Source organism: Ornithodoros turicata, chromosome 7, assembly GCF_037126465.1.
Source record: "Ornithodoros turicata isolate Travis chromosome 7, ASM3712646v1, whole genome shotgun sequence".
NCBI classification, from domain to species: domain Eukaryota; kingdom Metazoa; phylum Arthropoda; class Arachnida; order Ixodida; family Argasidae; genus Ornithodoros; species Ornithodoros turicata.
This window is the reverse complement of record NC_088207.1, coordinates 53,119,313-53,133,976: the sequence shown is the minus strand read 5'-3', so window position 1 is coordinate 53,133,976 and position 14,664 is coordinate 53,119,313. Positions and strand designations below refer to the sequence as shown.

At 45.9% G+C, this 14,664-nt stretch overlaps 1 protein-coding gene across 1 annotated transcript; it reads left to right on the top strand.

Annotated features, from left to right (window-relative positions):
* Nucleotides 1-877: 877 nt before the first annotated feature.
* On the top strand, nt 878-4,311 carry LOC135400089 (neprilysin-1-like). The gene is made up of 2 exons (XM_064631829.1): nt 878-1,094; nt 2,107-4,311. Exons 1-2 carry the CDS (start codon nt 951-953, stop codon nt 4,171-4,173), a joined length of 2,211 nt encoding a protein of 736 aa, XP_064487899.1. The 5' UTR covers nt 878-950; the 3' UTR covers nt 4,174-4,311.
* Nucleotides 4,312-14,664: the final 10,353 nt, after the last annotated feature.

The following is a 14,664-nucleotide window of genomic DNA, read 5'->3' as shown; positions in this document are numbered from 1 at the left end:
CATTGAGGAGTGCTCGGTCACCCTCCCAGGTGTATATCGCTCGCTGAGTGACCTCTGGTTTGCCAATCCCGAACGATGCGCAGCTACCCAGGGCCGACGAGCCGCAAACACGGCGAAACACGTGTCCTCTGGCGCTGTCGCATCGTTCAATGAGTATATATATATATATATATATAAGAAGAAAACTGATGTCCTAAAAGTGAGTACGGCATTATACAATTGTTCAGTAATTCATTGCGATTCACGCTTCTGTGATCTTCTGACAGCTGGCAACATAAGAAAGCATTTGAGCGGAAAGCGTCTTCAGTGGTTTTTCATGGTAGTAAAGCTTTTCTGCTGCAGAGACGTACGCTTGTGTCAAAATCACAAAGTGTAGACAAGTCTAAGTCAGACTTTGTACAAAAATTACTGAAAAGGACGAAGAGGTGGAACCAGTGGGTCGAACATGGTGGTGAATGCTAATATTTGCGGCTCAAAGCCCGGATGTTAAAGTAGCCCGCCATAGTTAAAGGAAGAAGCCTCGTGCTCTATGGTCCAGTGATCAAACACGCAGTCACGCATCTACACTGACTACCACACAATGACTCTACTACAATGTCTACTGCTAATGAATACTACAATGCCCCTACATGTCAATTATGCAAATAACCACGACATGCACGATGCTTGCCCTTGTGCCATGAAGCCAAAACAAGAACTTCAGCACCTCCACCACTTCAACCATTACATTCTCCACCAACCTTCACATTCCCCACCCAAATTGTCACCGTCAAGTCATAGTACCGTTGGACATCCTCATAGCCCTGGCCGATCTCCCTTGGGGCTAATGGCCATTCTCCGCGGGACGAAGAAGAAGAAGATCCACGCGTACCCGATGACGAAGAAGTGGATGACGGCCACACTGAATCTCAGCGCATGAACAGGAGCGTATCGACCGAAGAAAATCAGCAATGCTGTCACCTTCTCCGCTCTGGTCCAGGAATCCTGGAACACACATACAACCGAAGGCATCGAGTCAGCACGCTACTCCTGCCGGGACATTGAGTCCCGTACGATGGATGACAAAGAAACGCTATGAACCATCGAAGGACATGGTGATTGACTTTTTAGAACATTGATAGTCTTAGGTTCTGCCACAGGCATCCGGTGACCGTTTCGGCGATTTTAAATTAGAGGGAAGGTACTAATGTTTTATAGACGTGCATCTCTGATGACTTATCGAAGTTAGTCCTGAACTCATGCCACCAAGGCAACGAACTCTAGGCAACTTTTCTTTATAGCTTGCATTACCTTGAGATACGAAACACGTGATACGCGTCAGATGCGATGCAGGGATATATTATAGATATAATGCTCATATTATCAATAATTCAGTAACTACGAGATGCTACAACGGACTTTCTGAATTTTGCGAATTCGTTATACCATACTAATATTAGCCAAGCATCTATGAATATGAGGGTGCAACGCAACGCCCCTTAAACTGCAAGTTCCGGCAAGTTCTGTTTCATAGGACGAACTATGGAACACAGTCTTTGAGTTCCAGAATGGCGAGAGTTCTCAACCGTTTCTTGCTTGCGAATATTAACATTTACTCTGCTCCTCCCGCGAGCCTTCTGAGTTCTACAAAGAGGTTTTTGTTCCGTGTTGCCGTCATGTGTTGCGTTGCATACTACTGTACAACGTGTTGTAACCACTGTATATATCTCTGTTAGCATCAGGTCTTCTTTTTTACCACTGTACAGTGCTGAAACTTAATGCAATTCTTTGACTTGCTGCTGCGGACGCCAAATGCAATGGGGGAGTGCCCTAGTCAAGCAGCGTTTGCTGCTTTTTGGCGTACCTCCTCCAGCTGTAGCGCAAAAGGAAAATAAATAGAAATGAAAAAAAAAATGAAATGAAATGAACGCTGGGCACACAGGGGTTCCGCTGCCCGGTGGCCGTTATGCAAGCAAAGTTTTTTCGCCAATGATGCGCTCCGACAAAATTGTTTGGTAGATGGGAGCACAGTGGCTGAAAAGAGAGAGGCGCAGTAAAGTAATAAAAAAAGTAGCAGAACGCAGAGAGCGTGTTCCTTCCTAATGAAATGTTCACGACTCTTTTTAGGTGAAGAGCATGCGTCAGTTGTGTGAAACAAGTGAAGGGAACAATGAAAGAAGGTCGCTGCTGAACAAGCGCAAACTGTCCTTGTGGCTCCCTGTAATCTTCCTCACCACGCTCGTGCTGGTCGTCGCCGCGTATGCGTTGATTCAGAAAATATTGTCGAAGAGATTGGCGCAGGCAATACTATGCAACAATGACATCTGCGCCGCGCATGGCAACGCACTGAAAGCTGCTCTCAGCAATGTCGTACAGCCTTGCGACAACTTCTACGAGTACGTTTGCGGAGGTTGGCAACCGAAGCAGAAAGCCGCTTCGTCCGTTCAAGAAGACATGCTTTGGAACGCCGTCCTGCAGTATACGCAGGAGTTGAGGACGGAAATATCTCTGCCAGCACGTCTCTATAATGTGTGCATGCGCACGACGGCAGCGTCGAATGACGACCGAGACAAGTTCCTCCAGTTCATGAAGATGATGCAGATGTCTTGGCCCGAAGAACCTCGAGGAGGCCTATCACCATTCGATCTGCTCGTGAACCTGTCTGTGAACTGGAACATGGGGCTGTGGTTTGATGTCCACGTTATCCGTCGCAGCGGGTCACTCCCCATGGTCCATGTGGACCAGGGATCGATAGGGCTTCCGTGGGTCCAGAGGCAGTCGGATATAGTGAAGCAGCGTTTGTACGAGACATACGTCAAACAGTACGTTGCCGTCCTAGGAAGAACTGACATGCTAGAGACGTCGCTCAATATAACCCAGTTGGAAGAGGACGAAGCCACAGTCCTTCTGATATTGGCCTCGGAAGCCGAAGAAGATCGCAGAGAAGTGACATTCCCCATAGCTGGCATCAGCTCCGTCACTGAGTCCGTTTCTGTAGAACACTGGTTGAGCACCTTAAATGCCCTTTACCACCCGATATTCAACTTCACTGCCTCGGACATTGCGTGCGTTCAGAATGTCGCGAGACTGAAAGCCGTGGACATGATATTGACATCTATACCGACTGGTCGGCTGATGAACGTTATCGGTTGGACATTTGTGCAGAAGTATGCACTGTTAGCGCTGCTGGGATTTCCTCAGGCTGGAATCCTCATGTACGGCAGCGCAGAAGAATATGAAAGCAGAAAGTTCCTATTCTGCTTCGAGAACATTCAGAAATCATACGGCCTGCTGTCTGTAATCGGCTTTCTCAATACAAACTTCGGGAAGGAACAGCGCCAGAAGGTCGACCAACTGATCCAGTCCGTAAAAAATAGTTCAGAGCAGCTGATTTCGAACTCCAGCTGGATTGACAACGCAACGAAATCCACAGCGGCGAGGAAATTACTCGGTATCGTCACGGACCTGTGGCCAGGAGGCGATATTCTGGGCTCCTCTGACGCACTTGCTGGTTACTACAAGGAGTTTCCGTCAGTCAACTCATCGTTCTTCGACAGTTACCTGGCAACCGCGAAGACCGTAAGGGCCCTTCTTGGGCACGAGCGTATCCAGGAGATATACAGCAAGTTTACTTTCACTCGAAATAGCATGATCCGTTACAGTCACGTCATGAACAAGGTATTCGTTGCATTACACGCAGTAGAATTCCCATTTCACCACCATCACGGAACTCCCGCAATGAACTACGGTGGCTTTGGACAATATTACGCGACTGAAATAGTCAAGTCTTTCGATAAGCAAGGCGCATCTCTGACAGAAAACGGTGAAGAGGAGACCTGGTGGGGCAACGATAGCCTCGCAGCCTACAACTCTAGGCTGAATTGCGCCTTGAACAACAGGAGCGACGGAAGCCCCATATTTCCGCTCCTGCCAGCCCTTGCCATAAGTTTCCGCGCCTTCGAGCATGAAGCGAAGCAAGGGCAGAAACGATCCCAGCGATTAGCGACGCTTCCTCAGTTCACTGGCGAACAAATCTTCTTCATGAGCTATTGCTATACGCTGTGTTCGCGAAGCCGCAGTGAACAACACCGCTGTAATTTCCCGCTGATGAACTCGAAAGCGTTCTCGCAGGCGTTTGGGTGTTCACCGAATTCCTCCATGAACCCTCTGGAAAAATGTGATTTCTTCACTTAGTAATCTTTGGTTCTCGAAGAGGAACTGTGGATAACGAACTTTTCTGTCTTCAAGATTCGGTCAGTTCTTAAAATATGAGAAGCTTTTAAGTGTCTAGTATGTACTCTCGTGGTTATATACGGTGTGTGATATCAAATATGTGCGATATAGAAATGAAGAGTGTGTCTACCTTCGTGGGGTTCATACTTACACGCCGTGATGTTACATCCCCGCCATTACACTCGCCATTACACCGCATTACTCCCCGCCATTACTTCACCGCATAGCACGCTGTGTGCCGACCGTTGCCAAATGACAGGGTTATCGCTTCTGATTCGAGAAAAGTGATGGGCGTACGCCTTTTTGTGGCAATATGGATATATGATAATTTCCACAAAAAGGCGTACGCCCTCCTCTCACCTCGAATGAGATGCGATAACCCTATCATTCGTGGCAATGGTTGGCGCACAGCGTGCTATGCGGTTAAGTTCTGTTTTTTGAGCGTAGAACCTCAGTTCAGCGACGCGTGACCAACATTTTACCAAAATCTGACGCCTCTTCGACGTCTTAAGCCTCCAGACCCCCCGCAGTACTGGGGTCCAAGGTGTAACAATCGACTAGCGGATATGGAATTATACCAGAAGTCACGACGAAGTAGTCCACGCGACGGGACGGTATAATGTAAGTGGTTTCATTCATGGCACGTGGATAGGTCAAAAAGAAAACTTGTAGGACGCTGTAATATGCCTCTGCTTTTGAGTAGTCTCGTTAGCGGTCTTTGTCCACGTTCAGCTGTCGGCTCGTTTTGGCCGCCACGCGGAGTGTTGACACGTGCGTTGCTGTTCGTCAGTGCAGGAATTCGTGCATAGTACTTACTATGTATACTGTGTATTCATATGCAGAGTGTTTCAGTTAAATGCCCGGGCTAAATAATTCGCGAACTTGTGCACCAATCGAAGTACTACTTCCTTTTTTACAAGTATCTGTCCGATACCGCCTACAAACTGTGCACCGTGTGAATGAGTGCACACTCTAAGAAAAAAAGGAGTACTTTTACTCCTTTTGGGGAGTAATTGCATTGCCACAAAAAATAGTCCCTTTCGGGAGTAAATGCATGTCACAGAGTGAAGACCGGATTTCACGCGCTGTTGTAAGAGTCCCAGGTACATAATTGGTGCGCATGCATGAAAATACTTTGAAGCAAACCATCAACCGTGATATATCGAGTGATATAAAATCTTGCGCCATACTAGGGCACAATTTGCGAAGAAAGATGCGCTAACTGTTTCTTACTCTGTGTGTCTGGAAAATTGCTACGTTGTCTGAGTTATACACCCTTTTGTCGTTCAAATTGACCAAGGGCACATATTTAAGTAGACTGTCGCATTCAGGAGACCATTCGCGAAGTTTAGTGACAATTTGCAGTCCTGGGTAGTAAATGTCGGGACTAAATGTTGGGTTAGGGGACTAAAATGGGGAGTAATTGCAGACTAGGGGAGTAGAAGCTGCAATTACTCCCCGTTTTACTCCTTTTTTTCTTAGAGTGTGGGAGGCGCTCATTATTTAAATAAAAATGCAAATGAGTTTCGTCAAAAAACGTTATTTCTAAAGCAGGGCGCCGTCGGTATTAAAATGGGTACTACCCCTTTTGGGACCTTCAGTGGACACCTTTTAGTGAAAAATCTGCCACGCAAGCGGGTCATTTGTTGCAGTAATTAATTGGTTTCGGTTTACATATTTTTGTCACGGCTGGACGCGGTGAAGCGTGAAAGGACGCTTGTCCACCAATGAATTACGTCCTTACAACAACGAATTACGTCAATCGGCGTGTAAAAGCATGTCAGTGGCTAATGTGCAGGAAGCCACAGTGGTTTACGATGTTCCTCTAAGGCTTGTTGTGGCTTCATATTGATCATATATCCCATCCAGTGGAAGCGTCATAAATAATCCGTCGCTTGAGACCAGACCCGTATATTGTGACTCTCGGGAAGCCAACGATTACGTGAATGTTACATAAAGCGACATTGTACAGTGCACTTCCTATCGCTTAAAGAACAATATAATGAAATCCGGTATAGCAATGCTGAAAACGGCTCGCTCAACATTCATTGTCGAAGCTTCGCGTTGAGCAGGCTCGCATCTCCGTATTATTTTTTTTTTCTCCTACCACGATCATCATCTAAGTTTCTCCCCCACTCACAAAGTAAATGGCTCGTTAATGACGCCTAACTGCTCGAAACCACAACGCTGCGCCGGTATTTGATAAACGCAAGATGCTTTCTCCGCCCAACACCGAAACATTGTGGCGAAGCTCTCTTTACGGAGCGATAACTTCATGTTACTTAGGCTGTTCGTGTTCAGCTGGTCTGTGCCCTGGCTATACAGGTTGCAAAGTTCTACCTGCTACCTCACTCCCTGCCACGAATATTAGGGTTACCGCTTCTGATTCGGTGAGCGAGGGCGTACGCCTTTCTGTAGCAGTTTGGATACATGATAAATGCTTCTACCACCCTTTTACACCCTTTATCAGACGCTATGTTGACCTAGGTGGTAACTATACAAGTTACCACCTTTTAACACCCTTGTTTCTTAGAGTGTATATTCATGGGATAGGATGTCAAATTCGTGTTGACTGTTCTCGCCAGTGACTTGGCGATAAACGTTTGAGGAACGAGGACACTTAGAGACAACTTTCGGGTAAAAACGAAGGAATGTCAACTAGTCCAGATTGGAACTCGCAATAATAATCGCAATAAAAAATAGAAAGAATAATAATAAACACTGAACCTTCATTCGTTTATTCTGGTATGAGCTTTCGTGTACAGCGGTCTACACTTGATATCAGGTACAAAAAGTTTTTTTTTTTTGTACTTGATAAAGTGCAATCTCCTTTACACGAATACTTGCACCCGAATAAATCAACCGATCAATAAATCAAGAGAAGCTTCAGTGTTTATTATTATTATTATTAACTTAAACGAAGAATAATTATGAAGAATAATAAGATGAATTATGGCATGGTGCTGGTGTAGCGTACACTCTTAAAAATGAACTTCACCGCATGGCACGTTCCTCGCCAACCATAATTTCAAATGATATCGTTATCTGCTCTGATTTGTTGAAAATGGGAGGCGTACCCCTTTGCTGTGACACTTATGCTGTTCATAATTGTCACAAAAAAGGCGTACGCCTCCCGTTTACAACAAATCAGGGCAGATAACGATATCATTCGAGATTATGGTTGGCTAGGAGCGTGCTATGCGGTGAAGTTCATTTCTAAGAGTGTATAGCAATTGTTATCGGCCAGTTGTTTGCGAGTTGTTACCTACAAGGATAACAAGAAGGAAAAGAAAAAAAGACAAGGGACATCAACGGAAAGGAAAAAGAAAAAGCGATTGAATCGGACGGAATTTCCCGGGAGCCGCAACCGTTTATTATGAAAGCCTCGTGGAGACAAGGAGCGGCAGGATTCGCGTGATGTAAGAGAGAGAAGAAAAACAAGGCCGGGATTGGTGGGAACCACCGCTATATGCTTCGTACAATAGCACAATGGGACGCGTTATGAAGCTCAGCGTGATCGAGCGCCCGAAAAATTATTACGCCTACCTATTAGAGCGTAGTGTCAGGTTGTGGTAGTATTGGTAGGGGGAGGACGTGAAGTATAGGTACGATATCATACGTGCATCTTCCCTTTCGCTGGCTGGCGATCCCCGACTTCAATCGCGTGAATTGGCGACTTTTTTTTATTTTTTCTCACTATTTTTCTATATGTTTTGTTTTGTTTATTCAATACAATTAAAAACGAGACACAAACACCGCGATAGGGGCACAATAGCATAGCTAGTTAAGATCACCCCTAATGGAGCCCATGTATGGAGCCTTATGTGTTTTGATCATTTTATGCGTCGCATAGACATCCCATAAGCTGTTAAACGTTGCTGTTGTCTCACCCCTAATGGGGTAGGGTAGCATGCTTCTTTCTGGAAACTACACTCTTAAAAATGAACTTCACCGCATAGCACGCTCCTAGCCAACCATCATCTCGAGTGATGCCGTTATCTGCCCCGATTTGTTGAAAACGGGAGGCGTACGCCTTTTTTGTGACACTTATGCTGCTCATAATTGTCACAGAAAAGGCGTACGCCTCCCGTTTTCAACAAATCGGAGCAGATAACGATATCATTTGAGATTATAGTTGGCTAGGAGCGTGCTATGCGGTGAAGTTCATTTTTAAGGGTGTAGGTTAGTGTGCAGACCCCTATGAGGCATTTTGTCGCGTCTTTTTCCTTTTTTTTCGGGGCAGGGGAATCTTATCAGGGTTGCGGAACGGGATCGCCCATTCCATTCCGAGGAATGGATATTTGTCACAATTCCATTCCTTTCAATTCCTCAGAATGAAAAGGTATGGTCAGTTCCCACTCCTGGAATGGCTTGACCAACCCATTCCACTCCTGTAAGGACAGTTTCCGCCATTCCATTACATTCCATTCCGGGGTCTGCTAAATCTGGAATGATTCCGGAATCATTCCAACTCCGAAGTGGTAACTCCGCAACCCGCCTGGTTTGAATTATGCTCACATTGTGTGTCGATCATCCTTTTGCTTCAAGCACCACTCATCATCGCTTTATACGCCATCACCTCATATCAAGTCAAATCTTCACACAGCTACAGTGGTGACGATGTCCACAGATTGTGAAGCCAACAAGCAGTCAACGTCACCGCGACGATCACCACCAAGGACCAGCGGCACGGAAGAAACGATACAGCATTCGCTCGTTGGTGGTTATTCCAAGGACATTCTGAAGATTGGGAGTGAGTTGGTTCGAATCCTTCTACGAAGCTGTGCTGAGGTTTTCCCGGACTTTTCCCGGACTTTCCAGCACACTTTCCAGACGGACGTCGGCATAGTTCCCCCTCAAGTCGGACCAGGATGCGTACTAACCCTCCTGTGTTCCACTTCTTCTTGATGTATCCTGTCGACGTCTCTACGCGCGCTCATATAGGAACAGTTGCTTCGCGGTGCGAACACATAACAAAAGGCACCGCAAGGGGGACCAGAGCGGCTCCTACACTCTTAAAAATGAACTTCACTGCATAGCACACTTCGAGCCAACCATCATCTCGAATGATATCGTTATCTGCCCTGATTTGCCGAAAACAGGGGCGCACGCCATTTTTGTGACAATTATGAACAGCATAAGTGTCACAAAAAAAAAAGGCGTACGCCTACCGTTTTGAAGAAATCGGGGCACACAGCGATATCACAATGAAAAAATGGCTACACTCTTAAAAATGAACTTCACCGCATAGCACGCTCCAAGCCAACCATCATCTCGAATGATATCGTTATATGCCCTTATTTGTTGAAAACGGGAAGCGTACGCCATTTCTGTGACAATTATGAACAGCATAAGTGTCACAAAAAGGCGTACGCCTCTCGTTTTCAACGAATCAGGGCAGATAACGATATCATTCGAGATGATGGTTGGCTAGGAGCGTGCTATGCAGTGAAGTTCATTTTTAAGAGTGTAGGGTAGTCTCGGGGTTTTACATTATGCAACAGCGATATCATTCGAGTTGATGGTTGGCTAGGAACGTGCTATGCGGTGAAGCTCATTTTTTAAGAGTGTACCCTCATTTTTGTTGCGGTGAAAGCAAACAGACAGAAAGAAAGAAAGAGATGGCGGAAAACGCGTAGAATACAAGATTTTTTTTTTATTGCAGCGTGCGCAATTGCCTTGCGCGTACGCGAGGAAACAGCGTATTCGCATGTCGCACGCGCTACATGTACAGCCACGTCCGGTGCACGTGGGGTGTGCACCCGTTACATACATACGTATGCAATGCGATTGCGTACGCGGTACTAAAACTAAACTAAAAAAAAACACTGCCAAGAAAGTTGTAGTAGTGCATGCGCACGAAAATAGCGGGCCAGTATTCCACATGCGCCGAACGTGCCCTTGCGTATAGCGCGTGCGCAGTGAGGACACGCCACTTTTCAGCGCACGCAAAGGAATTGCGTACGCAGTGCAAAAACTCTCTTTTATCGTTTTCGATCTGAAGGACTTCCCTCAGGTGAGCATCATATCAGTCGCGCGACAAATAACAGCCATCTCGATAGAAAGTGTTTCGAAAGCAATCTGTTGCTTTTTTTTTTTTTTTGCTTGCTGATATTTTTTTTTCTTTGATAATCCATAAAAAAATAATTAGCGAATGCACACAGTATATTCTCGCGACCGAGTATACCGTTCTGTCGCTCCGACTAAAGATGTTCCGAAGGAAGGAATAGCTTCTATTGGCATGGGACATGAGGGCTTCTTTGAGACATTGGCTTCCCTGCAGTTCCCCGAACTTGCGGGGCTTGCGTGTATAGTGCGTCGAACGATAGTGCGACCAACTTACGACATCACCGGGCACAAAGTGTCCATATAAGGGTCTTCCTTTCGTGGAAAATGTGTTTTCTAAAGACGGACAAGCACGCTACACACAGAAACCTTCGATGAACGGTGCCACACTTCTCAGAGTCTTTATTCGCTGTTGACGAACGTACACCTAATTTTCATTGCGCAGGTCTACTTTTATTTTCTTACTCATTTTTTTTTTAAAAAGACAGGAGGCAGTACTCAAGATTTTCGCGGCCCTCCGTAGTGCTACACTCTTACAAATGAGTTTCACCACATCGCACGCTCCTAGCCAATCACCATCCCGAATGACAACATCCTCGCTCCTGATTTGTTGAAAACGGGAGGATTAGCCAATTTTGTACCATTATGCACGTGCATAATGGGATTTAAAAACAAATCAGGTGTGAGAACGTTGTCATTCGGGATGGTGGTTGGCTAGGAGCGTGCTATGTGGTGAAACTCATTTTTAAGGGTGTGCGGTAGGTCCATCGTGACTGCTGCACTCTCAAACCAGCGCCATTTAGTTGCTACCCTGAAACGTTCCATTTGCTTCTCCGGCTTCGTGCCCGGTGTCACGACGTAATAACGTATTTGGGACATTGAAGCTTTTCAGGGTCAGACATGACATAAAATGCTCCCTCGCAGCTCATGGTTTGCTGCAAGTTGATTCCGATATATTAAATTTTCCAAGGCGGTAAGATTTTTCACAGAAGCCAAGCTCTTCGATAACAACCAATCAGGATTATGTGTACCTTGCACGCACGCACGCGTGAGACGCGGTTTATGCAGTATGTGTATAGTATTACGCCAGACTTATAAATAATGGTTTCACTTTCTTCCCTATATTTGTTCTCACGTAGAGGTAATTTTGATGTCGTTTATTCCACAGGATGCCTCAGGGAACGAGACTGAGTTTGTGAGTAGCAGAACCCCATTCCCTCGCTTTATCGCATCTGACGCCTCTGTAACCAAAAGTGCCAACCAAAAATACTCGAGCAGACGACAGTGCTCATAATGCTGACCCAAATAAGCGTAGTTCGGCGAAATCACGTACAATAAACGTGCGAGATTGCACCCGCGATGATGCCGCTAGATGTCACTCTCGTACGCAGCTAGTAGTACGTACACGTCAGACATAAACAGAGTAATCAATGAAGGGCACTGTGTGTGTGTGTGTGCGTGCGTGTTTTTTTTTTTTTTTCAGTTGAACTCATTGGCCACAGTGCATTCATAAACGTTAACGTATAAACTCCTACGTGGCTAATTCGCTGACTCGGCTAATTCGTGGCTAATTCGCTTTTATTACAACAGTATTGCTCGCAACACCTTAACTGTCTTTTGTACTCCCTTTATAATCAGCCAAAGAAACACATACGAAAATGCTTTCACGGGCTCTCCAAATCACGACCACTTCGGTAACGTTCCCGGTAGAAGGGCACTTCCAGTTTGCGAAATAGTTGCGTACTCTACACTCTTAAAAATGAACTTCACCACATAGCACGCTCCTAGCCAACCAGCACCCCGAATGACAACGTTCTCACCCTCGATTTGTTGAAAACGGGAGGAGGAGCCTGTTTTGTGCCGCGCATAATGAGCACAAAATAGGCGCCTCCTCCCGTTTTCAACAAATCAAGGGCGAAAAAGTTGTCATTCGGGATGATGGTTGGCTAGGAGCGTGCTATGTGGTGAAGTTCATTTTTAAGAGTGTAGAGTACCTCCCACTGGTTAGCGTGCTGGCCATGTCACGTCGAGACTGGGAGGTACCCGGGTTCGAATCCCGGTGCCGGCTGTGCTGTCTGGGGTTTTTTCTGGGTTTTCCTCAGACGCTTTCAGACATATGTCGGCACAGTTCCCTTAGAAGTCGGCCCAGGACGCACATTCCCCCAGGGCGTGAGTCGTGACGTTGCCCACATACGTGAGGCCGACAACGGCAAGCCCTATCACCACCACCACCACCACCATCATTTCTAAGAGCGCGCGCCTCAGACGCTTTCAGACATATGTCGGCACAGTTCCCTTAGAAGTCGGCCCAGGACGCACATTCCCCCAGGGCGTGAGTCGTGACGTTGCCCACATACGTGAGGCCGACAACGGCAAGCCCTATCACCACCACCACCACCATCATTTCTAAGAGTGTACGTCTTCATCTTCCATTCTTTCACGCGTATAACAAATGCCAATAAAGGGACGCGCCTCGAATCAACCGTGGATTCAATGCTTATTGATTGATTGATTGATTTGTAAAAGAAAAAAATGGAGATGTTATGTCAATGCTTATTAGTTGTGGTCGTTTGTAGACAGTGTTGGTTTGAGCATGAAAATGGTACGGATGGGAAAGGAGAAAGCAAGTCGTATGTTTTTTGACAAAAGCCGTTTCGAAAAGCTTTTTATTCTTCATTTCGAAATTAAGTTAAAAAGTGACAGACAATACGAAGCGAATACACTGTAGTCACGTGACGACTTCCGTTGAGGTTCAGCTCCGTACGCATCACGATCTGTATGAGTAATTCGGAGAGAGAAATATGCATGCCACCGATGCAGCTTTCCACGTCTTCTTCATGTCCCTATAGGGTTGGAGGAAAGACCGCTCTAAAAAGTCGTTTTTTCGAGCGAGCCGCGTATTTCAGCGGGGACATTGTCGGCTATCAAAACGTCCGCTTTCGATTTTGAATCTTGCAGTGCACTGTTACAACAGAACTTCACCACATAGCACGCTCCTAGCCAACCATCATTCTGAATAATATCATTCTGTGTACTGATTTGCTCAAAACAGGGGGGAGGCGCCTATATCTGGAACACATTAACTTGTCCCAGATAGGGACAAGATAGCGCCTATCTGGGACAAGATAATGTGCCCCAGATAGGCGCCTCTTCCCACTTTCAACAAATCAATACACAGAATGATATCATTCGGAATGATGGTGATGGTGGCTATTAGCGTGCTATGTGGTGAAGTTCTGTTTTAACAATGTGGCGATCGGCGCCATACACTCTAAAAGCAGAGCCCCACCGCGTAACACACTGCGCGCCAACCATTGGCACGAATGATACACTCTTAAAAATGAACTTCACCGCATAGCACGCTCCTCGCCAACCATAGTCTCGAATGATATCGTTATCAACACTGATTTGTTGAAAACGGGAGGCGTACGCCTTTTTTGTGACAATTATGAACAGCATAAGTGTCACAAAAAGGCGTACACCTCCCGTTTTCAACGAATCAGGGCAGATAACCATATCATTTGAGGGGATGATTGGTTAGGAGCGTGCTATGGGGTGAAGTTCATTTTTAAGAGTGTAGTATTATCGATGGTGATTGGAAGACAGAGGGGGGTTTACGCCCTTTTGTGGCAATTTGGGTATATGAAAATTGCCACAAAAGGGCGTACGCCCCCCTCTGTTTTCGAATCAGAAGCGACAACCCTATCATTCGTGGCAGTGGTTGGCGCACAGCGTGCTATGCGGTTAAGTTCTGTTTTTAGAGTGTAGAAATCATTTCTCTGATCGGTGCAGCACGATCATTAGATGTTCCTCTCACGCGAATCGTTCCGTATATGTACACTCTTAAAAATGAGTTTCACCGCATAGCCTATTTTGTACACCGTTAAAAATGAACTTCACCGCATAGCACGCTCCAAGCCAACCATAGTCTCGAATGATATCGTTATCAACACTGATTTGCTGAAAACGTGAGGCGTACGCCTTTTTTTTTACACTTATGCTGTTCATAGTTGTCACAAAAAAGGCGTACGCCTCACGTTTTCAACAAATGGGTTATACCTCATGGAAGGTGGTTATACTACACTCTTAAAAATGAACTTCACCGCATAGCACGCTCCTAGCCAAACATCATCGCGAATGATATCGTTATCTGCCCTGATTTGTTGAAAACGGGAGGCGTACGCCTGTTTTGTGACACTTATGCTGTTCATAATTGTCACAGAAAAGGCGTACGCCTCCCATTTTCAACAAATCAGGGCAGATAACGATATCATTCGCGATGATGGTTGGCTAGGAGCTTGCTATGCGGTGAAGTTCATTTTTAAGAGTGTAGCTACGAAGCTAAACGGTGCTCCTTTTTTAAAAATTATTGTCTTTAATGCGTGT